At 45.1% G+C, this 24769-nt stretch overlaps 2 protein-coding genes and 1 long non-coding RNA gene across 8 annotated transcripts in view; 2 read left to right on the forward strand and 1 right to left on the reverse strand.

Annotated features, from left to right (window-relative positions):
- si:dkey-100n23.5 (cyclic AMP receptor-like protein A) overlaps positions 1-7217 on the forward strand; it is a 45217-nt gene extending 38000 nt beyond the window's left edge. For all 4 annotated transcript variants that reach the window (XM_031292069.2, XM_031292140.2, XM_031291939.2 and 1 more), the window contains one exon: positions 6014-7217. In XM_031292069.2, the coding sequence (XP_031147929.1) occupies positions 6014-6181 (168 nt within the window). In that variant the 3' untranslated portion in view covers positions 6182-7217. The remainder of the gene's footprint in view (positions 1-6013) is intronic.
- On the reverse strand, positions 4565-22837 carry LOC118495609. Its single transcript, XR_004898095.1, has 3 exons — positions 22827-22837; positions 9389-9393; positions 4565-4627 (listed from the first exon to the last, which is right to left on the reverse strand). It is a non-coding gene; the product is annotated as an uncharacterized LOC118495609 (long non-coding RNA).
- bcor (BCL6 corepressor) overlaps positions 11944-24769 on the forward strand; it is a 38704-nt gene continuing 25878 nt past the window's right edge. For 2 of the 3 annotated variants that reach the window (XM_036004420.1, XM_036004421.1), the window contains exon 1: positions 15616-16489. The gene's annotated coding sequence lies outside the window, so the exon portion shown is untranslated. Of the gene's footprint in view, positions 12016-15615; positions 16490-24769 lie in introns of those variants that run through there. The other variant, XM_031291820.2, reaches the window with a different exon arrangement.

Raw genomic sequence — 24769 nt, forward strand, 5'->3', positions numbered from 1 at the left:
TATAGAATAAGCGATTAATCGAGAATAAAGAGTTTATTGATAATAAAAAGAACTGTTAGTTGTAGCCCTAAAAATATTTCTAATGCATCTGTATTATGTAATCACTATGTAAGAAGAAAAAGGTTAAGCAACCCTAATACTTCTTATAAGTTTAAGTTAACTTTTTTATTTATTTGTTCATGTTTTTAGCCTTCTTCCGAGTACCTTGCTTCAGAATTTGTAATTAGACTACTTAACTTTCCAAATCGACTGGTTCCATCTGTCACAGGTGTTCATGAAGCACCTACTCAGGAAATATTTGTTGGGTCTGATGCCAAAAGTGTATAAAAAGTGTGTAAAAGAGTGAAATTACAAATCAACAAGACTTTCATTTTTTTTATATATATATCTTTAGCAAATCGAGCTTTTAGGGAAATGTAATGAAGACAAAATTGATGTTGATGACGTTTTTACATTTGAACCGCAAACCTCATTGGTTGCATTTCAATAAAGACCACAATCAATACAGTTTTCCACACGTTTGTCTCAATCTACAAACACACGCATGCACGCACGCACACACATATTGTCACCTACTCAGTGTCACCAACCACACTGATAACGGGTCATGAGCACAATGTGGAAGACTGGAATGTGTGGTATGACCTTCAACCCAAATGTCAATGTAGCACTGTGGTGAGTCAGGAGAGAGAGAGAGAGAGAGAGAGCGAGAGAGAGAGAGAGAGGAGTGAAATGGAATCTCAATGTGTTCGTAAATCACAGAGAAAATGCTGTTTGTGTGTGTCAGAGAGAGAAAGACAGAGAGAGAAGGTGAGAGAGAGAGAGAGAGCGAGAGAGGCGGCGGCGTGTGTGTTCATGCTCTATCGTGACTAACAGCCGGTTGTTATTCATCTTGGCATGCAGCTCCCAGCAGCCCCCACACATCAGGTGTGAGATTGGCGCGGGAGAGGAGGGGTAAGGGAGAGAAGGAGGTGAAGGGGGGGAGGGGGGGGGGCATTCCTCCCTCAACGCAACAAATCTGCACTTTCGTACCAGACACCCCCACCCCTCCTAACCATGCCTCTTCTACCTTACTCACTGGCGCTGGCGCTCTCTTTCTGTTCCTCTCGCTGTTTGCCTGTGGTGCATTTGCATGCATTTAAAGGGATTGGCTCTGATGTTTTCAAGTCTGTCTTAAAACACTTCTAATATGCCATGTGTACATTGAAGGTGTTTTCGATCCCTTCTCACCGTACTCTCCATTAAAGGATCCCACTCCTGATGTGACAACAGTGTAACAAATAGGAGACAAAATCCACAGTCCTTGTTTCTTTGAGTGTAAGAAAAATTAGTTAACATATGAATCAGTAACCTTATCATCTACGATTCTCATTCTAATTCTTACTTTTACACGTTGTTAATAACGTGTTTCTTCCCACTATATTGGCATAATGAAAAAAGGTGAAACTGTAAATTTAAGGCATCTTGAATGCAGGCAAGCACTTTAATACCTAAATAACTAATTTTGCAAGATGAAGGTGACGTATTTTATAAATAAATTGTACACCATCACTCAGAAACTAAAGTTATGCCGAATATCCACCGGCGCAACTTGAGTCGCGTTTGGTACCAAGTACTCTTCTCGATTTAGTTTTTCAGTACAGATAGTACCCCCTCAATTTAGGCGGGATTCTTAGCTTATTGTCATAGAGACGCCGCCTGAAAACTGCCGTGACATTATCTTCAACGTAACACAAATACAGTGTGTTCTCTTGCTGGATGCTTTCATCTGCAGCCAAACAGAGGATCGTCTGTACTTCTTCAATAGACCATGGCATGGTTTTTTTTGTGCTGCCATGTTTTTTTAAGTCGAGTGAAAGAAAAAAAATGTAGTCACTATTGACGGATAGCTTGGCCAGAGAATTTCTAATAAGGGGAGAAGTTCCACTCTCGTGATACTTCTGGCTTCTGAACTGGTTGCAGTTCCACTCTGGTTCCATTAGGTCACCATCCAGGTCGAGGCATCGACAACACAGCTGACAGGTTAGGCTCTCCCTGTCAATACACGTGCTAGAGAGAGGTTTGCTAATGTTTTAAAGACCACGCCGAAATATTCACTCTGACATTCTGGTTCCGCTTCGGATGCCATCAAGTGGGATCTCTGGTCGTAATCAGTCCTTCACTGACCAATCAGCATTTATTAGCAGAATGCTAGCGTGTTATGGGCAACAGTGACTCAACCTGTAAGAAATCGAAAGGACATAAGTACTCCTTCATTCAACTTTCGACCTATAATCCATGTTGAACTTGCAAAAACTGCAATCATGCGAAAGAGACAAATTTAGCCGTCTAGCTCCATAGAGTCCCATTCATTTTGCACTGAACTGCGATCACCCCCAGTGGAACTCTGGTGGAACTGCAACCAAATTTGGTACAATGGGGCTAAATACGGAGTGAACAGGCTCTCTGTAGACGGGCTCTGGCTTGGCTATTTAAAACAGCCGGTTTGTGCAGGATGTCCCGTGTTATGAAAGTAACAATTCTTTCTGACCAACCAGTGCTCTGCAGTGTTTTAACTCCACCTTTTATGGCATTTTTCCATTACATGGTACCTGTTTGCCTCGACTCTACTCGCCTTTTTTGGTTCTCCATTATGAAAAGAAGTCCCTGGTACCTGCCAACAGGTACTTTTTTTAGTGTCACCTCCGTCGAGGTTCCAAGCGAGCTGAGGCGATACCAAAAGGTGACGTGAAAACCTGCAGACTACTGATTAGTCGGAGAGAATCGTCACTAATCACTGCGTCATCATTGCTAGTCACAAACGGGGGTGTCCTGTAAAACCCGCCATTTTTAAATAGTTTAGCCAGCTGCGTTTTTTTGCTGCCTCCAGCTTCTTTTGAAACTAAATGTGTCTTCTGGCTGTGGCAACGGCCACATGCAGAGAGTCAAAAACAACACACCTTCAACGTTCTGTGTGTGTGTGTCGCGTTAGGTCACGGCAGTTTCCTGCGGCGTCGCTATGACGACCAGCCACGCTAACTGCCAGTTATGTTTCATGTTTTTTTTTGTGTGCATGTAAACTGTCTCTCTGCCTCGTATCTCTTGCTTGATCCATTCCTCTGTTGTCTTTTTCCTCTTTTCCTTGCGGTCTTTGACTCCTCCGTCTCTCTTCCTATCTCTATCTCTCTGGATGTGTGTCTGTTCCCATGCCTCCTCTGTTCCCTGTACCCTGTTACAGCATCTCTGGCATTTATCTCTTACATTATTTCTGCCGCTCTCCTTTGTGTTGCATCTCCCTCCCACCTGTGTACTCTCCCTCTCGCTCCCTCTCTCCCCCCTCTTCCACTCTTTCCTTCCCTGATATTGATCTGCATTCTAGCCACACAGCTGAACTGCCTCTGGCTCTGCAATGAGCTCACCTCTTACTTTTTCTGTGTGTATGCAGTGTGCATGCAGGAAAAAACATGTGTCTCGGTATCGCTGCAATCTTAAAGTACGTCCACACTAAGCCAGCTACTTTTGAAAATGCTGTTTATGTGAAAACAATTTGTGTCTACGTTTTACGGTTACTCTGCTGAGTCTCAGCTTTACTTTAAACATGCTGCGCTCTCTGTGATCACCTATACTGTGTTTTAAAATGGCTGAAATTCACTATTTTGTTATTTTCTTTTAGATATTTTCTGTTTCTGTAAGACAACTGAATGAGCATGAAATATGGATTTGATTGCAGGTCATAAATGTCACCTGTTAACCAGTTGGATGGCAGTTCCAAAGTCTTCTGACAAAATCAGCATTAATACAGGTTGATCACACCTTTATTGCATACTCAACTAGTTTGACATTTGAAATAAGTGACCAGAAAAAGTTAGAGGTGACAAAGAGTTGTCTTCCTAACTTAGCTGCTGTACAGTTCATGATCAGGCTTAGATCATTGTTTCACACTAAAGGTGTCCAGTATGCTCCACTCGGCTCTACTGCCCTGTTTATACATACACAAACTCAAAGTAGCAGACTCTCTGGCCCCGTTCTGACCTGGTTTTAACATCCATCCTGAGTGATCCGATCACAAGTGGACAGCTCTAGGTACAAGTGTTTTCACCTGTCAGTAGAATGTGTCTCCAAATGCGTCCTGAGTGACCACTTGTGATCGGATCTCACTTCCCCGCTCTATATGCAAATAAACACGGACATCATTTCCATTTGCATAGGCTGGTTGTGTGTGTTTATAAGTGTCAGTTGTAAAATGAAAAAAGTGCTGCCCACAGTCTGTCTGTGTGCCGACCATAGACTGTACAAGGGTGCCAACATAGGGATGTCTACTGGCGGGCGGCGGGACCTGTGCAGTAGAAAAAAGTTGTTTTTTTTTAAAAGTCTCTGTGTTCAGCTCTCAGTACTTTTGTAGCTTCTAACTGTATCTCTGTGGTTTGAAGTTTAGTTTATATTATTTTATTTTACGTTTCATGTTCGCTTAGGAGTCATCAGCAACACACGCGTTACATTTCACAGTCGCTGCATTGACCGCTCAGTTCGCCGACAGCGCTGCATACCTCTGGCAATGCTAGACAATAAATGAAGTTTTGTAGTAATATCCTACATATTCGTGAATTCAGGGACATTTTATGAAACTAAAAATAACGTTATTGTATACCTTTTCAAGGCAGCAGAGCTGCAGACAGCCAAGAGCAGGCAGCACAGAAACAATAACATCCAAAACACACGATTCACTCAGTGGTTTCTGTGACATGAGAAATATTTTGAATGAGTAGGCTACGTAGTTCCGCTCACAGCTGAGTAGGCGGTCTTTAATGTGGACACTGGACACATTCCCGTTTTCACTGCTATTAGAATGTGGACACATGCGTCTCAAACCACCTCCAAATGTGGTTTTTGAGTTTTTGGATCACTCAGGACGGATGTTAAAACAGGTTGGAACAGGGTGTCTCTTGCATGACTCAACTATTGAGTTATGCTACCCAAAACTACTTTGTAAGATGTGTTGTCCGACCATGCCAGAAGACAAAAGTTAATATTTATATTACATTCATAGTGTTGCACTAGGTTGTTTGCATGGAAAGTGACAGAAATAGATGTGTAAAGAATAAAGAATGAAAAAAGAGAGCTAGAGGTTGAAGTTCAAACCCTGGCTCCTTTCTCACCTCAGCTGACATATCATGTCGTGAAGTGGGTGTGACTGTCGGTTTCAGAAAGTGGCAGAAATGGTCGGACACAACAGCCCCCAATTTAACATCAGAAAGGTGTGGGGTCCCTTAACGGACTGAACGTAGCAGGCTCTCTCTTGATTCTCAACACCCTGGGGCTTGCAAGCGTTTTAAGCATTAAGCATGTAAATTACACTTAAAGTAGCTCTGGACAGATATTTTATCCTTTGTCTACTGTACTGGTGCACCACAAAGCTGTTCATGTTCAAGTTTTTCTTAATAAAATGCTGATAGTTTAAGTTATATGATATTGAGTGCCATTGACTGTGACAAAATGCCTTTCCTCCATTTTATTTAATTATGGTACTTTTATGTAGTTTAGTGGAGTAAAAAATGAAAGCAACTGTGCTTCAGTTTCCAGAGGGAATCAAGACAAGCATTGTCGCTCCCGCGTGTTAGAGTATATTAGCATGAAGTTGGACATTTCTTAACTTCTCCAGGTTGGCACTCCAATTTTTGCGACTTAAATGGCAGCACCAGGTTGCCATTTGGGGTAAGACGAAGGGGTAGGGGTAAGGGGAAGGGGTAAGACAGAGAAATGAGATTCAGCCTTAGTTCACAATCAGTTCAGCCTGTCTTGCCTCTGGCGTTTATGCCATTCTGTTTGAATGGTCAGCGTTTTGTGTGTGTGTGTGTGTGTGTGTGTGTGTGTGTGTGTGTAAAACAGCAATCATAGTGTGAATGGATGGCCAGAACAATGAGAAAAACATCTTCAAATTCTTGTTTTTCATCAAAACGGTTTAATGTGGACATACTCTTTACACCAGTACACACGTGTGTGTTAATTTCAAACTGTGCGTGTGTCTGTTTTCTAGCTGGCTCTGCAGTCACGGCTGTGTGACAGGACAAGGATCGGAGAGTACCACCCTGGGGCGGTGCGCTACACACAGGCTGACCTGGTCGACCTCAGCGATGACGACGACGATGACACCAACGTGCTCTTCTACTCTCCTGACATGACCCTGAAAGACCGAGGGCCCTGAGAGAGAGTTGGGGAGAGAGAGAAAGAGAGAGGGAGAAGAGCTGGAGGTCACAGCCAGAAAGAGACGCAGCGGATTAGAAACTGAGAGGGAGGAACAAGAGGTAGGGAGGGAATGGAAGGGAAGATTGGGGGGGACAGTCAGGCAGATAGAAGGCGGAGATGAGCTGTCAGGTTCCATTATTAATCCCCATCCTTTACTATTTAATATCCTAAAGACACACACACACAGACACGTACACGCACGTACACACACACACACACACACACTAGGCAGAGCTGCAGCTCCCTGCAATACTACCACGAGAGTGGAGGAAGAAAGGAGCGGCTCAAAAGATCCTCCTAATGTTAAAGGCATCTGCTGCATCCCAAAGGTCTTAAAACGATTTCCCCTCTCTGCGCTGCCTGCTTGACTCCTGCATTCTGCAGCACTTTGGCATACCACCAAAATGAAAGGGGGAAAAATACCCATAAAGAACGGCTGAAAGGCAATCATAACAAGGTGTTAGTTTAGCATTCAGAGCAATTACCTTTTCACTTCTCTACAGGGGAGGAGGTGAAAAGCAGGCCTTTTTAAAAAGCACCTTGTGTGTCAGACGTGAAAGCATCTACGCTGAGATTGATCCCAATTCTGAACAATTTTCTTCGCGATAGGGGTGAGGGGAGGTGAGGTATTGTGGAAATATAGGAGGGGTTTTTTTAAAACAGTGAAGATGACTTGGTAGGGCAAATAAGTCCTAAAGGAGTTTTTCCTTCCTCAGACAGTATTTGTTTTCTGTTTTTCTGTTTTTCCTTTTTATATGGCATTACTGTTGTTGCAATTGTCGCACAAATATTACTTTGAAAGGTTGTTTTTGTATTTTTATGAAATGCCACATTTGTTTGTTATACTGTATTTATCAATGCACTGTATATATTTAAGTGTATACTCTATTTTTGTACGTGCCTCAGACTTGAATGTGCAGTTCGGTCCAAACCTGCTGCTCTCACGTGACAGTCGAGCAGATTCAATACAAATAGCCTTATGAACAACTAAAAAACATGTAATCGGTTAACACGTGCTTTCTCTAATGGCTCTGACACACCAACCCAACGGCCGACTGTTGGCAGAAAAGGCAGTCGGACTGATCAGTCGGCTCCCCGAGGTCCAAAAAGTGCCTCGGAGCACTTGAGCATACGTTCTGCGCGTGCGAGACGTAATCCGTCTCCACAACAGCAGACGGCGCTAAAATGAAAACCGGAAATGACAAACGTGCCACGTGGGACTGGCTTCTCCAGCCGGCCATAATGGCGGCTCGTTCGGAATACGATCTCGTATTTTACGAAAATAGTTCACTGAAACGTGTTTCTGAAAACATTTTAAGTGAGAAATAGGCCATACAGTTGCTGAATCTGTCTTCATTTCAGATCGACAAAAGTCAGTTTAAAAGATTTTCATCAGATTTTGAGAGGCGTTCGTCCCGCTCATCCTGCTCGTCATGTCCGGGTTAGCACTCCACCAATCAGATTGGTCATTGAGTCCGACTGCCCGCCCTCCGATTCAACATGTCAAATCGGCCAAAATGAAGGCAGACGGCCCCCTCCGATGGACGACAGCATGGAACACGCCGAACAGACTCGAGTCACTGACCTCGCCAGACTGTCCGATGGCTGATTATTGGGTTGGTGTGTCAGGACCTTAAGGTGCCTGTCAAAACAGGTTGAAAACGAGGACACACACATGGCATAGCAACAGCCTTTGAGGGTTCATCACCTCATGGCCCTTGTCAGTCATGCTTTGAGGGGACAAAGCTATGGTGTGATCGGCAGGATAATGGAGTCGCTTTATATCCAACCTCAGCCCATTTGGTTTTTCCACACATCAAGGTGGTTTCGTCAGCTGCCTCTTTGACAAGTTGAACTAATGAACTGACACTTGACCCATTTTACCCTTGAGTAGTTGAACTTTTCTGCTGGGCGTCAATGACATTAGAGTGCAACTTTAGTTTGTAGTTCACAGAGCCCCACCACTGGATTACACACACTTGCACTGTGCCCCTCTACCCCTCTTTTGGCACTGTTACTGGTTTTACTTGACTGTGCACTCCATCAAATAAATGAGCAGGAGAGACATTTCATAACAAAGCTGAGACTGGGTGTGTTTATTTCATTTTCACATTGATGCAATCCCTCATTCCCTGGTGTCACGTCCCTGCATCCTGTGAAGTGTCCGTTGATGGTTTGTGTGCATGTGTGTGCGTTAAGACCTGGGCTGCTTACATAATGGATATTAATTATTGGTCGGACACTGCTGGCCCCTGCCGTGTCTCCAAATCTGGTTAACTGGATTTTGATTAATAAAATATGTGCGCCATGTCCTCCAGAAAACCAGACTTTTCCTACACGCACCTACACAGCTCTCCTGCAGACCCTTGAACGTATCGAGCCCCGCACCCCCTCCATATAAAGAGCCCGGGAAATAAGCGAATCTCCCTGTCACGCAAGAAGAATTATTATTCCCCCCTCATATCGTTGCATGCGCCGTAATTGGATACAATTTAACACCCGCGGCCCACGGGCATGTCGACAGGCGCACTGCCTACTATTAGCTCGCCTCGCCACCCTATCATTTGTGTGTGTGTGTGTGTGTGTGTGTGTGTGTGTGTGTGTGTGTGTGTGTGTGTCTCGCGCTTGTGCGTCTGTGTGTCTGTGTGGGGGGTTTGTGTGCGCGCGTGTGTGTGTGTGGCGCTTGTGAGTCTGTGTGGGGCATTTGTGCATGTGGCTCGAGAAACCGGAGCCATTGTTGGAGTCCGGCCATGACCTAGCTGTGACGCACAGAGAGAGGAAGAAGGAGGGAGGGAGGGAGGGAGGGAGGCGACAGCAGCAGCAGCCCAGACGCTGAAAAACAAGCTGGAGCTCTGTCACTTCGGAGCGACAGCTAGGCAGGCCCGATGGGTGTTTGCTCCTCTGCGCGGCTTCCACCGGGAGCCTCATCTGCTGTTTATTAGAGCCCCAGCTGTATTTACAGGCAGGGATGTGGTGGAGGGTATAGCCCCTCCTAAACTCTGCTCACCCGCCGCTTACAGTAAATATAAGGCTGGAGAAGGTTAATGGGGAGATTACAGCCTGCATGACTGATGTCTTAAAAGTATAAGCAATTGACTGGAAGTTCTTGTGTAGCCCTTTACATCAAATGTTTTAATTAGATAGCTCTAGGCTGTTTGTATTGAACTGGAGCTTTACAGGCCTGCAAGAATGTGTCAAATTACCCTCTTTTTTTGCCGATATGCAGACATAAAAGAGTGGCATTTGAGCAGATGCAAAACTTGAAATATTAAAGTTAATTTTATGTTCAAAACGTAAACGTAAACCTTAATATATACAGAGATCTAAGATTTAGCCCATGTGCTTCAGCCTTAAAAGTGTTATTCTATACTGTTCCTATTGTCAACAAATCCTGGGAAAGACTAAAACCATCTTCCAACTTCCCTTCTCTGTCTGTGGCACTCAGCCCATTTGTTCCTACTGAAGAAATGAATGTTTAATAACAGCTCCCAAATACAGTATATGTAGGGCCTAGTTTTATTTTTTCAAAGCTCAGTAATTTTCCAAAAAAAAAAAATGGCACTGTATAGTTAGCAAACATACTTAAACAGGAGTTATGCAGCATTAGTTGGAGACTATTTTCAGTTGTGGATTAATACACATTTGGTGCCCTATTGTATTTACGGCAGCAGGCTGGTGTATGTGCGATTGCCTCAAAATAAACTACAGTGGTCATGTTCATTGTAATGAAAAAACATCATCTTGTGTGGCTCATTGATGAGTTTTTAACATAGCATATTAGTAATAATCAGAGATGCAGCCGTTTACAGCCATACACTCTTGATTCTATTGAATGCATTTGCCATGCTCTGTGCACAAAAAAACAGATTTAGCTACTATTTTCCAAAGGACTAAACAAACACTACAAAATACAATAAACTAACTGGAATGTACAATAAATCCCATCAACCATACAAACACCGCATTTCAAATGATCAGGTAGTTTCTTCTATTGCACTGTGGCCATAAATGTAAAGACAGGTTGTAGGTGCTTCTCAGGATTTCTCACTCACCTCTTGACACTGAACTTGAATCTGTGGTTTTTTTTCTCAGAGCAGAGCTAAACAAAGCTCCTCAATGGTGCAGGAGCAGTATGTTTTTGTACATTGTACAAGTAGGTAATGTGGTTTCCAAAGACCTTTAAAGGCTTGTGATGTGAAGAAATTCCAATGGTTCCAAGGCTATAGCTTACTTGCCTGCGACCAACGTGATATGCAGTAGATTAAATGAGAAATTTCTTTTGGATATATCTTAGATGCTTCAACTGTGAGTTTCTAATATGTCTAAAAGTGGCAATATTATACTTGAGTATATGTCCCAGCTTGACAAAATCTAAATAATATCAATTTGACCATGTTTAGATGAAAATGTCACTCAGACGTCTTTTCACTAAATATTGGCTCCTGGACAGATTTTTGCCTTTTTATAAGGTAGATTCAGCCATTGCCCTACATTCAGGGTTGTAGGCAAAATTTTAGAAATATTGAACACATGGGTCCAAATTTCCCTGGCAGAACCCCCCACCCACTGAAGAGATTTTTTAACTTATCACCAACTAAACTCAGTGCAAGAGTATTAAATAAAAACACACGTTCCATATTCTGCTTATCCCAAACATGAATGTACAACATGTTTCTGCATATGAGAGCATTTCAGTAGTGTGTGAGAGCATTTCACTTGTATGTGTGTGAGGTTTCAGTATAGTATGTGAGCGTATAATTTTTCAGTAGTGTATATTAAAGCATTTCAGTAGTGTGTGAGAGCATTTCACTTGTATGTGTGTGAGGTTTCAGTATAGTATGTGAGCGTATAATTTTTCAGTAGTGTATATTAAAGCATTTCAGTAGTGTGTGTGAGAGCATTTCACTTGTATGTGTGTGAGGTAATTGTGAATAATGTCCTAGATGGCCCCTCATAGTAATTAACATTTTTTGTATTAAATTAACATTACATTTGTATTTCTTGATAATCGTCTGTTTAATGTCCTTCTTTCTCCTGCGTCCTGTCTAATAACAGCTCGGCTGCTGCCTGAGCGGTGTGCAGCAGCGAGCGGAGCTTCAAGCGCTGCGATCCGGCCCCGAAAGAGTTAAATTAATCTCTCTCTCTCTCTCTCTCTCTCTCTCTCTCTCTCTCTCTCTCTCTCTCGCTCGCTCGCTCGCTCTCTCTCTCTCTCTCGCTCGCTCTCTCTCTCGCTCTCTCTCTCTCTCGCTCGCTCTCTCTCGCTCTCTCTCTCTCTCTCTCTCTCTCTCTCTCTCTCTCTCTCTCTCTCTCTCTCTCTCTCTCTCAACACACACAGGCTGCCACCGCCCCAGATAACAGAGGGGCGCCTCTCCCCAGCCAGCCAGCCTCCGCTAATCGCAGTGGCAGGAGGGGGGAGTTGAGTGCCGGCGGCCTCTCACAGCGCTGGGCTTTTTATTGACGCTGCCTGCCTCTGTGTGTGTGTGTGTGTGTGTGTGTGTGTGTGTGTGTGGTGTGTGCAAGGCTGTGCATGCTTGTGTGTGCGTGTCAGAGCGAGAGAGCTATAAAGAGGTGGGTGTGTGTCTGTCTCCCTCGCTCTGTGTGTAAAAGTGTATGTGTGTGCGCTCCCCGCCAGCAGCGGAAAGCAGGGAGAGGCGGGTAACTGGGAGGGTGGGTGGAGAGGTTATGAGCGGAACTCGACAGAGGCCGACAGACGAGAGAGAGAGGAGGGGGGGGGGGGGGTATTTCTTGTGCTGCGCTGAGAGCCGCCACCGCTTCTCCTTCCTCTCAGATAAGGTTCGTTTGAAGGTTTTAATCTTTATTCTCTAAAAAAAAAAATAAAAGAAAAAGAAAAAACGACTGTTCAACGTTTTTGTCCGCGCGTTTGGAGGGGGGGGGTTGCCGCTTGTGATCCCCAAGGTCGGAATGAAGTGTGATTGATCGTGTTGGTTATTTTATGTCACGGGCCCACTGATTAATTGCATCGATGAATTTAGCAGCCTATTGATTAGGGTTTAATCTATATGTCCATGTCTCTCACTGCTCCAATAATCTCTCTCTCTCTCTCTCTCTCTCTCTCTCTCTCTCTCTCTCGTGAGCAGCAGTGTTTGGCTCGAAGCCACGCTCGCCCTGCCGCGCCAGGCTGTAATTATCCCCGGTGAGGCCGCGCTACGCAGCGTGGCGCGCCTGTGGGGAACCGGTTAGCCACAACACCGGTGGGGGTGCATAAATGCGCGTGCGCGCGGGGAGAAAATGGTGCTGTGCTGAAATTTCAGTAGCCGTATCAAGGCATTTTCAACCTTTAGAGCTTTGGAGATGAATTTTAGATTAGAAAATTGATTTTAAACAATGAATACGCTCACTATAAAGTCACCATTGACTATCGTGAATAGCCTACACAGTGAGTTCCCATAAACATTTTATTTGAACATTGGGTGATTTTCAGACTACCATGAACAATGCGTGGGCTAATCAGCATCATGAGTGTTTTTAAAAGTGTGTGTTCATGATTGTACGTGCGCACGTGTCTGAGCCTGTGCATGCTGATTGTTCAGGAAAGTTTGCGTGCGCGCGCGCGTGTGTGCGTGTGCGCGTGTGCGTGTGTGTGTGTTTGTGGCTGTGTGAGTTGCAGTAAGCGATCCATAACGATCTGCAGGTGGATTGTGCTGATTAGTACCGGCTGCTGTGGACTGAGCTGCGTGCAAAGAGCTTCCTGAAATCTGAGCCTGCCGACTGTGTGTGTGTGTGTGTGTGTGTGTGTGTGTGTGTGTGTGCGTGTGCGTGCGTGCGTTGGCAGTCAGCCCCTTCAAAATGTGTGTCTGTTTTGAGGACATCACGTGTATATTTGGTTAATGTGTGTGGAAGGTGTGTATGTTTGTGTGCTTATGTGAACTTGTCATGAATACTTTGTGTGTGTGTGTGTTTGTCAGGCTACCCCTTCAGTGTCTGATTGCAACAGCAGATGGTTGGATCACTGTGACCTCCCAGAGTGTGGCTCCCTCTACACCTGGGTGCACGCACGTGTGTATTTACGCTGTTTTGGTTTATACAAGACACTCACACCTATGCATGATATAGAATGACAGTTAGAGGATGGGATCACAGATTTTAAGCACGTTTTTTGTCACCATTATCTTACATGAGTGTTTTCAAAGGCACATGCTGTTCTCGGGCTGGCTTTTCAAACCACAAAGTTCACACGCAGTCGTAAAAGTGCAACCATAAAAAGGCCTGTGCTCGCTCTCCAGACCTGTGTTTTTGTGTCTCCCTTAGACTCAGCATAGGTGTTTTTTCTGTACCTACAACTGTGTGTTTTTGTGTTTGAGTGTCAGAAACTTGGTTCGCCCTGCGGTTCCTCAGAGCAATATTCATCCTAATCCAGTTTTCCAGTGAGTGATGGAGAGAGCTGTTTGCCTCTGAGTCAGAGCAGAAGGGAGAGGAAGACCCGGTGTCTTGTGTTGTGATTTCGCCGTCTTTCCAACACATATTTGACCTTTCAATGTGATTATTAGTTGTGTGTGACGTCAGTAAGAGTCAGTTTTTAACTGCTTAGGACCTGAGTATTATAGGAGTTTTCAGCATTTAGAAAGAATCATCCTGACTGACTTCTTGGTGATTTGGTAGTTTATAACGAATTAAATTGTGGCTTACAACAGAGCAGCTTCTCAGACTGCTTGGAGACAATCAGGTTGCATCTGAAAACCTCCATGCTGACAGTTCTGAAAGGGGCACATCAAATGTCTTTATGACCCATTATTTATACTAACAATCCACATCCAAAGCACTGTCACCATCCTGAAACCTGTTATGTTCTGTAACCTATTCTGTAACCTGAATCCTGTTACACTGTGCCTATACATACTGTCAGCCCCTGACAAGGTACTTGAATCAGTAAAATTAAGATCCCTAATTTAAAATATAAACCCAGCCGATAACATAGCACAGGTGTTGCCATCAACCTGCATTCAGGATTATTTTGTCAGGCAGTGCAATCATAAATAAAATAATGATTTGATTGATATCTTGGTGCAGCAGCACAGGAGTTAACACTGGCACTTGTTTGATTGGCCACCGCAGCGCCTTGTCAGGTGATTTCACTTTGCAGTCCAGCAAAATTTAAGCCGGGTTCAACTTTATGTACTTTATGTGATCATAAAGAGCAGGCAGGAGAACTGAACAGAGCTTTAACCAGCTGAGACTCAGCAGAGTAACCAGCCTGCTGTCCCACTGCTCGTTGGCTGTGACTCACAATTTTGTAGCCTTGGTTGCCTTGTGGTTTAGTGACTATGGTCATAGTGGGCTCTCCCAGTTATGAGAGGTACAGTAGAGGGTGGGGCTGATTAGAACAAACATGCCCAGCAATTCACCCTGATTTTATTCAAGTTTGAAGAAAAGCTTTAGAATCCGTTTGTCACAGAAAGTCATATGCATGATTCAGTTTTGTCCAGAGATAGCAAGTGGCGTTTTCGCTTCATCTCACAGACCCTCTTCTTCTTCTCACTTTTTTAGTGCCGGTCTCCAAACTTTTGGATGATTTGCTCTTTAAGATGAGATTTGCTTTTTAATGTGCTCATATGTGAGTGCTTTGTGTTTGTTTGTGTATGACAGTCTGGTCTAACTCCTACTTTCAACAGCTGTGGCGAACGCAGCCAGATCTTCCATTTCCAAGTCCCCCTCTCTTTTCCTACTCCTACTCTGCTTCTGTCTGTCTGCTGGCTTTTCTCTCTTCTCTCTCTCTCTCTCTCATACACACACACACACACACACACACACACACACACACACACACCTCAGGCTTGATATTCATAGCCTCCCTCCTCCTCCTTCACTTGACATGGGAGCCTTAACAGATGTGCCCCAGCCTTGAGCTGCCTCTCCCTCTCCCCCCTCTCTCCCCCTCTCTATTGCCTCGTGCTTCACAGATTTACCTTGTTGGTTTGGAAAAAAACAGAAGTGACATTTAATTTGTATTTGTACTCACGGTCTATTTTTTATACAAAAAATGAACAACAAACAATACTAAAAATTGGGAAGCTAAGGTACAAAACCAACACCAGTGATTGTACCATTATAAATAAGACCAACACCCAGTTGGTTACAGTGTACATTCTGTCGTCCACCATCACCTACACTCAATGTATAGCAAACTGTATGTCTTATATGGTAATATATATGTGTGTCTCTCTATCAACATACCTTTTGGATTTGTGCACTTTTCCTTCAAATATCTAGGCTAATTGTTTCCTTATTTTGAAAAACGTTTAAAATATTATTATTATCATATTTTGTACTTTATTTACTGCCTTATTTCTGTTGTTAAAACATCGCTTATTCCTGTTTTGGAGTTTCAGCGGAGCTTGTGTGTGTGTGCGTGCGTGTGTTTTTCTGTGTGTCTCTGTGTGTGCGTGCGCGCGCAGCCAGTGCCGTGCGCTGGAGGCTTATGGTAATTGCGGTCTCCCGACTGGCCTTCTGGGTAGAGTCTGCGCGAGTGGGAGTGGAGCGAGTCTCTCGGTCTCGGCAGCCTTCATCCATTCTGTGCGGCACTCCCCGTACAGCTCCGTGCGTCCTCGGTGCGAATCGGGGTGTTCTCTACGCTTCTCGAACAAGACGCGGGACGAAAAGCTACACGGAATAACCTTCAGCAAACCTTACGAGACACAGAATCCGTTATCGGAGAGGACATGGAGTGACGGAGAGCGGGAGAAAGGGGCTTTTTCCGAGGACGGCGTGCTCCGCTGAAACCCAACATGGCGCTGCTGCGAGGTACGGCAGAGCTGAATTAATTTCTCCGCGAGTCCGCCGACCTCGCCACCTGTATCCTGTGGCGGCCCGGGCCGCACGGCGCATTGGCTCTCCGAATGAAAGGACCTTAACGGATTTTCTTTTGTGGATTTCTCTACATCCTGACGTTTATTTTTTCTCCGCGCAGGATCTTTTTGGTGCTTTCTGGCAACACAACTGACATTTGCAGCAGCAAAAAAGTCAGCTTGAAATATAGGGTAATGGATGAGAGTTGCCTGTAGACAATAGAATAAGGACCGAGAGCTTTATATGTAAGACTTGTTTTGTTTCTTGACAAGTGGATAACCTGTTTGACACTTTTAGTAGTTTTTCTCTTTGGCCGGGATTGTGTGTCTCCAGCAGACAGGATCGTAACCGGGCTAGTCTACGTACGCACGGATCGCTGTCCCTCTAGTTAACTTGGAAAAACAGGAAAAAGGCGTGAGTTGGGGCGCACGGACGACGGCTGGAACTAGCACCAATTAACCAGGTGAGGCAATCAATGACAAATCGAAATGTATTTTATTTCACGAGTCTGGCGATGTGAAATTTCCTGCACAAGGACACAAAACGCATAGTGCTTTGTTTTTTTTCTTCTTCTAAACTGTAGTCTGCTTTCTATGCTTTTAAAAGATCCAGTGTTTTCAAAATGTGTTTTTAAATCAAAGGCTGTCTTCATAGGGTTGAATGTAAACGCGATAACCCGGTGTTGTGCGCAGAGACTGGGAGAGGATCGGCCACTTCTAAGAATAGCGCATAGGGTGGTCTTTGTGCGTTTCGGCGGGGCAGTGGCATGTGGTTGATAAATAACACACACACACACACACACTGATCACACACACACACTGATCCGACCCTGAGCTTGGCCTTTTTACAACTGTCCTGTCAACCGGAGGGAGGTGAGAAGGACGTCCCAGAGATTAGCGGACTTGAAAGTGGCGCCGTCCTTGATGGTGAATATTCAGGCTTTTCGCACTCCGTTTAGTGACGAAGTGTGTGAGAGCCTCTGGGGCGAGGGTGGGAGCGTGTGTATGTACGCGTGTGCGTGCGCGCACACGGACCTTCTGCGCTAAACAAGGTTACGGAATCCAGCCTCGCCCTGCCAAAGGAAAGCGAGCGGTGCTGCTCCGTTTATACACGGTTCAGTTGGAGGGCATCCCCTGTGTGTGTGTGTGTGTGTGTGTGTGTGTGTGTTTTGGTGTGGCAGCTGAGTGTGGGGAGGTGGGGGGGGCTTTGTTTGGACAGAGTGGACGTTGATCAGTCGCTTATCAGCCCCAGTGTTGGGGGGGGGGGAGAAGGGGCTGTGCACCGCTCACCTTTCTGTCTAGTTGATGGAAACCGCTCTGGCATCCTGCCAACACACACACACACACACACACACACACACGCGTCATGTCTTGCAGGTGTTCTCCGATATGACTTTGCGCTGCAGTACGTTGTCTTCCACTCTTGCACGCAGTCTTGCTGTGTCTAGTCTTTGCATTGCCGGGGGAATAACCTTTGCGCACGGAGCATTGATGTAGCGATAGTTAGGACTCTCTTCCCCCACAGCTACCATACGCGCTCCTCTTGTAGGGAGAACGTGTCACTCCAGACTCTAAATAGGCTATTCAAATAGTTAAAAAAGTGCATGGCACTTATTCCTGTCACTATAATTTCTTAATTGCAATTCGCATTTTAATCCACTCCACTAATTTATATGCTCTGCCATTAAATAATTCATTTTTACTTCTTCCACCGTCATCTTTCCCCTGCACCAGTTTGTGGGCGGCAGCGATCAGTAGGCTATGAACAACATCTTATAAAGTTGCTGTTTAATTGAAATTAGTGCTGCAGGGCGTGTTGGATTTGTTCCAAACTAAACCGTCTTTCCAAACAGTTCTTTAAAGCTCCTCGGTGGGCTGCGTAGCCGGTATTTCACGAACAGCAAAGCCGCATTTGTCTTAAAATGACTGTCAGTGCCACACTCCATCGCAGGAGAACGGCTCATATCGCGGGAGTTTTCCTCGTTCCGCTACGCCTGCTGCCTGTCCTGGAGCCACACAGACACTAATTAGGGGACGCTCTCTTAGCAGGATCGATGAGCCTCATATTGGCTGGCTCCAGCTCATTGACGAGCTTAGTGAGGGAAGCAGCTACTAAAAGACCACTTCAGCCCCGGCAGCCAATCCGCGCACGATATACTGTAAAGTAGAAAGTCGCTCATAACGCAGTCGGCTGACGCTCGAGCAGGTTGGGAGAGCAGGACCTCGTGTTTGGACCTTTCGAGGGAACAGAACAGGGGGATTAATTGGTAGAGGCTACTTCAGGGGGATTTGATGCAAAATAAAAGATTCATTATATTTAAATGCAACCTCAGCCCCCATAGGTACTTTGAGGTATGACTCTTGTCACTGCTTTAAGTTACATTGGATCTTGTCGTTTTTAAAGGATAAAAAACAAATAAAACCAGTGGAGATCTTGAAAAGTTGGACCACTGTTCCTAATTTGAGGATTATTAACAGTGATCCATAAAACTATATGGCTAATTATTTACCAAATTGTCAAAATAACATGTTATGCTGCCTCCACTTGTTACCTTGAGCTTAGTTTGTGTGTTCTCATGTGTATTAAGGCATGGCTTCAGGTTTGGATGGGCCTTTTTGTGCCACAATAGTGGGTTTTAATCTTGATTGGTCTTGGGACTTTCTCACAAAAAAATACAATTATGCAGCTATACCATAAGAATTATAATATTTTCTTGCCTACAGATACCTCCCCACCTTTCTTCAGCCTCTTTCTCAATAACCCATAAACTGTAAAGCAAAGAGAGCTTTGTTCATGGCTGGCTTTTTTTTTAACTGATCTTTTGGTAATAAAGCATGTTCCCCAAGAAGTGCGTTGTGGAAACGTAAAACAAATACTTCACATTTTGTGTGGGCCGAGTTTATTTATAGTGTACCCTGTCGACTGTTTTGCGCATCATTTTTCCACTGTGCGCTAAAGTCAGTGTGGGGCTGATCTGTTTTCCAGGTGTTGAAACATAGAGGGGGAGGGCTGCTTACCAGAGATTGATATGATTTCTCTCTCTCTCTCTCTCTCTCTCTCTCTCTCTCTCTCTCTTTTCATGCGAGATGATTTCACACTTCTTCCAAAAACAGTGTTTTATTGCTCAGGCCCGTTAGCTATCAAAGTGGGGGTCCAGGGTGGCCACCCAAACAAAATAGGGTTTTCATTTGGCGCTCGGCTTGTTTCCCTTTCACCTCTGTCAGCCTCGTCTCTCCACGTAAGTAACACACAATCCATATATGAATAGGTGTTTGTAACATTAAAACATCAGAGGAGCCCAGCATTTTGTGACGAAAATCCAGAGTTATTAAGAGTTTAAAAGGATCTGCATGTTGAGGGGGAAGGCGCACCTGAAGCTATCACCTGCCTCGTGCCTGCTGGGCCATATTGTCATGCTGAGTGATCTATAACAGTGGATGTGCCAGCGTGGTTTCTCCGTGGGGGGTCTGCTGCTGTGTATAGGGACAATCACACCACCTCCATTTTAAACCCATTAACTTGCTGTTTGTCCGCTTTTCTTATCTGGAATCAATAAGGAGCACGCAGGGAATATTACGCACAGAGAGCGTGTCAATAAAATCACAGGAGGAGCACTTTTGCATATTAAACCTATTCTAACGTGTTGGACAATAGACAGGGGGTAACTGTAAAAACATCAAGAGAAATGCCCGTGTTCTGTTTTATATCCAGTCGGAGACACGAGCTCTGTCTTATTGTTTTCCCTCCCTCTCTCACGCCTGGATATAAAACAACAGTCTCGTCGCTGCCGGCGCTGCACTCGCTGCTGAGGCGAGGTGCGTGTGAACAAAAGCGGAGGCACGGCAGAGAGCCGAGGAGAGATCAGTTTTCCAGGCGCTGCGCAGCTCCCGGAGGAGACGTCACGGTTTGATTGAAGCTATGCTCCGTGCTGGCCTCCCGGGACCTCGCGATGAAACGGGAGAGCTGTCTCCTCCCCCTCCCTCCCTCCCTCCCTCCCTCCCTCCCTTCCTCTCTCTCTCTCTCAGCGCTCCACAAAGCTTTTTGTTTCGACTAGGTCTGGAGCGCACGGATCACTTCCCCGCAGAGATGTGTCGGCCCCCAGTACTGTTTCGCCGGCGCAGAAGCGGTCTTTACGGAGAACCACATCTCACATTATTATCTACTCTAACAACTGTCTTGCATATTAACACTGATATTTCTGCAGCCGATTAGGCACATATATGTTAGTTTAAGCCCAGTTTTTAGAGTTCCTCTCTCGTAATGTTTGTCAATCACGTCTCCAAAAGTTGACTTGAATGGTTTTGCTGATATATGTGAGATGCAGTGACTTCATGTGATATGGATACAGGGACTGTTATTAAAATCGAAAACTCACTGATTGTATTCTAGTTTACTGACCTCGCTCTGGCCTATCGGAAGATTGATATAGCAGTGAGGCCACACCTCACCTCCCTCCTCGGAGTCTCTGCAGGCTCAGTCTTGATCAGGCCTCCTCGTCTGTTTTCGGATGTCGGTGCCTCAGGCATCTATCTATCTGACGAAATCCCACAGACGCTTGGCAGTGCAGCAGGGTGATGGCGATAGGAGTTTTTATTACAGCAACCAAAGCAAGAATGTATTATCTGCTGTCTGCATGGCACATCACTGAGTTCATGTTGGTTATGAAGCTCTTGACCTCGAGTTGGGGATCGTCACCAGGCTCCAACCACCAAATAAACACCTACAGTTATTTTAAGTAGAGAATCAATTATGTAGGCTATTTTTAAGTTATGGGATCTAGGCCTTTCCGTATCATTTTCTCATGTCACCTTAACGTGTGTCCTTTTTAAAAAAAAAATAAATAAAAAAAAAAAAAGCCAGAAATTTAGGCCATGTCAGAGGTGTGGAAGCTCGGCTTACCTGACACTGATTGGGAAACTGTTAAATCTGACACTCATTTAGCCTAATTTACGTCTTTACACACCACCAATAATTAAGCTTCCTATTTAAGCAGACTATTCATCCTATTTATAGGAGGGGGTCATATGTAGGGGGATCAGTCCTTCAGCGTCATGTGCTTTCATTAGGAACACATGAAAGCAACGGCAGCATTTCAAAGAAAAGTCAAGAAACCTCCAGTAAACGCGGGTCGACACATGCATGCGCATCCCTATTACAATCGGGTCCTTTGCTGGCATAAAGGGCCATTTAGTCCCCATTTGGCCCGGGATGAATAGAGAGTTCAGCAGCCGCCGCCTGGGCCTTAGTGACAGCGCTGGGGGGGGCGGGGGGGGGGCTCACAATGTCGCAGTTGTTGACGCCCGTGCTGCCGAGGGGGGGTTGAACCGTGAACCGACTTGCATGCGGCTGTGCAGCGCCCGGGAGGACGCAGGGGCCCCTTGTTTACAGCTCGGTCGCTAATAATGTGACAGCTGAGGAGACGCCGCTGGCTTCCTCCAGCTCTGCCCTCCAGCAGCGCGCTCTCCGCGCCTCTCTACAGCATTTATCTCCTATCTCTGTTCAAGCTACACACTTCTGTTATACCAGAAACTACACTGAGAAGCAGTAGGCTATGTCTACCTTCCATACATTGAGATGATCAATTGGACCATTTGGCACACGTCAGCCTGATTATCAATAACAATTAAAATTGGGCACGCGTTGTCTTCCGCACGCTCTCTTTAAAACACAATAATGCTGGTTGTTGATGCTGGTGAGAGTGCGAGGCCCTGAGGCTGTGTACTTAGTAGTCAGGCTGTAGTTTTGGTACGCTCTCTTGTGTTTTTTTTTTTTCCCCCAGATTTGTTCCCGCTGATTTCTATTTTGTTCACCGGCAGTGTGCACAGAATTCCTTTCGTTTTGGACGCGCGCACACACACACACACACGCACACACACAGCATCGCGGTGGTGTGTGTGTGTGTGTGTGTGTGTGTGTGTGTGTGCGTGCGCGCGCGCGGTCGCATTTAATCCCTGTTTATGCCCACCCCACCCCCGTCGCTGCGGAGATTATCCTGCGTCACACTGCATTTTTTCAGAGCTGAACGGAGCTCTGCGCTTCAGAAAGCCTGGCAAAGCTCCAGGGACAAAGAGCAAGAGGGTGCCTGCACTCGCGTTGTACAGCAAGACCCACATTCCCGGTTTCTCGTTAACACTACCAAACACAGGGGGTGTTTATGAATGATTGATGGCCCTGGGTTCTTTTTAAATGTGGATCTGCGTTTCTAGTTGGGCATTTATCAATTTGTAAAGAGAGGGGAAAAAAAAGCTGCTAGTGGTAATACAACCACATTCCCAATATCGTCCTCAGTCTCTTCCACACACACACACACACACACACACACACACACACACACACACACACACACACAATATAACTGTGTGCATGCAACCACTACGCTGCACGGGGAATAGAATAGAGAGGCCTCAGCCCTGGAGGAAATGATGAGCAGTGCCGGCGCGTATACCGTGGGTCGCAGGAAGTTCAAATAGTTGTCGTCAGAAACTGGAAACAAGAGAAAAGGGGGAGAAGCGAGTTTGTTTCGCTCCTGTCCTTGTTTGCTCTTCCTTCCAAAAAAAAAAAAAAAGCTGAAATACAGAGCTATATAAGGTTCCGCTAAAAACACCCGATGGTTTTCCGTTTAATGGTGCGAGTCGGGGCTCCGCTCCAGCAGTCTGGTGTATACATGCAGCTCCGACCGCTGCGCTCCCCCATCCCCCTGCCTGCCTGCTGCTGCTGCCGACCACTGTGATGGATTGGACGGCCGTCGGGAGTTGTTTGTTGCGCAAACTATTCTTAGCAGCGGGGATGAACGTCAACACGCTGCCTTTTCCTCCTTTCCTATCTCTCTCCTTCCCCATCTTTTCACTCATGTGACATTTTGGAAGGATTTCATCCCAGAATATTCTCAAAGCATCCGGTTTCTAGGCTACTACTATCAGACAGCACACAGGCAACACTGAAATTATAAACATGATATTTAAAATATAGGCTTAATGTCCCCTCTTTCATAGACTTCAGGGTGTGTTGTTGATGTGAATGTTACATGAACACTATTTCCAGCATCTAAAATGTGTCTATTCAAGCCTACTTTATTTAACTATAAGGCTTGTCCCCAGGTGGGGACCACCTCTCAACCTCCCAAAATTAACTTTCAGGTAAAAAAGAAACAAATGAGACTCATTAACAAATGATGCGTCCACTGCAATGTGAAAAATCATTGAGTATTGTGGAAAGTTTTCACTGAACACTGTTGATTGATGCGCCATGCACTTTAAGAAACAACTGGTCGTGAGATTACACACAGACAAGGTGCTGCAGCAACCCCCCCCCACCCCATTAACCCCCACGTGTGAGATATATTGCATTGCGTGTTTTTTTTTCCTGTCACGTTACTCCCGACCTCTTCTAGTCCCTGTTACCTTTTTGTTTTAATTATTGCGAGCAACCTCTTTCCAGAATTGTTTCCTATAATATTAAGTGTCCTGCAGTAATTTGATGTTTGTGGCAGGAAGCTTTGGGAAGGACAAATATAGTTCAGATGCAGCTTTTAACCAACAAAAGTGACTCTGTGCTGTCAGTGTAGTTATACTGATGACTAAAGAAGCCTATTTCTTTGAAGATTTTCTCATGTTTTCATATTGTTTCGCTGACAAAACCTAAATCGCTGATGTGATTTACAATGTTGTAAGGGCATTTTGAAAGTCCTGTACAAAAGTGTAACTAAGTCTAACTGTAATAATGTGGTTTTATTTGCTAAATCCTTTTAAACTCTTAATAACTACTCGGGACTGTAACAACAGTATTGTGCACCCATTTCCCTCCTTAAAGTACGCACAGAATTTATCAAAAGTATTTCCAGGCTGGTGATAGTACAGTAACCGATGGAGCACTTTCAGCCATTGTGTTTAGGCACAATTTTAACGAGTTTTTGAGTGTGTGTAGTAGTTTAGAACCTACAGAGGTCCAGGCATCCTAAGGCTGAGTTGTATTCCCGGCGGTGCATACAGGGTGCCGTCAAGTGCTTGATCCTGACCTTGAGGCCCGGTGCAGCCTCTCATCTTTTCTGGACTACCATTAATTTCATGGAAATGAGAGGTACCGTGGTTGTGCACACTACTCGGTCATCAGCACAGTGTGTGCACCTTGTGAAGTAATAATGCCAGATTGTGTCTGTGTTGTACTGATCTGTACAAAAACAAATCATTTCCTCTCTCCGTTTTCTCCCAGCTTTGTTTGTTTCCCCGTAAAAGGAACACATACAGTATGTGGGCTATGTTTATGCCAAGGACAGATATTCCATTATATTGGCAATGAAGGTTGCGTTTAGGTTAAATGGAAATGTCCATAAAGGCAGCATGTCATAGAATATCTGCGGTTGTATTAGAGGCTTATTTTGTTCATTATCATATTCGGTCTCATGGAGTGCAGACTTTTCAAAGCGTGTGAGAGAGTGAGAGTGAGTGAGAGAGAGTGAAAGAGTGAGTGAAAGAGTGAGTGAGAGAGGTGCATGTGTCACTCAAGGAAATACAGGAAATGGGACTGATGTGATTTCTCAATGGTGTGTGTAATTTGTAGAAACGCATATGCATGGCTGTACGCACACTATCAGTTTTACCCACGCACTCACATGATTTCAGTTTTGTCAGATGCGGATGTTGTTGAGGCAGGACTAGCCTCGCGGAGCCGGGGAAAGGGGAGCTGTTGGGGGATGGGAGCACTGGGGCAGGGAGGAGCCGTGCCGAGGGGCCCGCAACAGGCTGAT

The sequence above is a fragment of the Sander lucioperca genome, chromosome 8 (genome assembly GCF_008315115.2).
Source record: "Sander lucioperca isolate FBNREF2018 chromosome 8, SLUC_FBN_1.2, whole genome shotgun sequence".
Lineage (NCBI taxonomy): Eukaryota > Metazoa > Chordata > Actinopteri > Perciformes > Percidae > Sander > Sander lucioperca.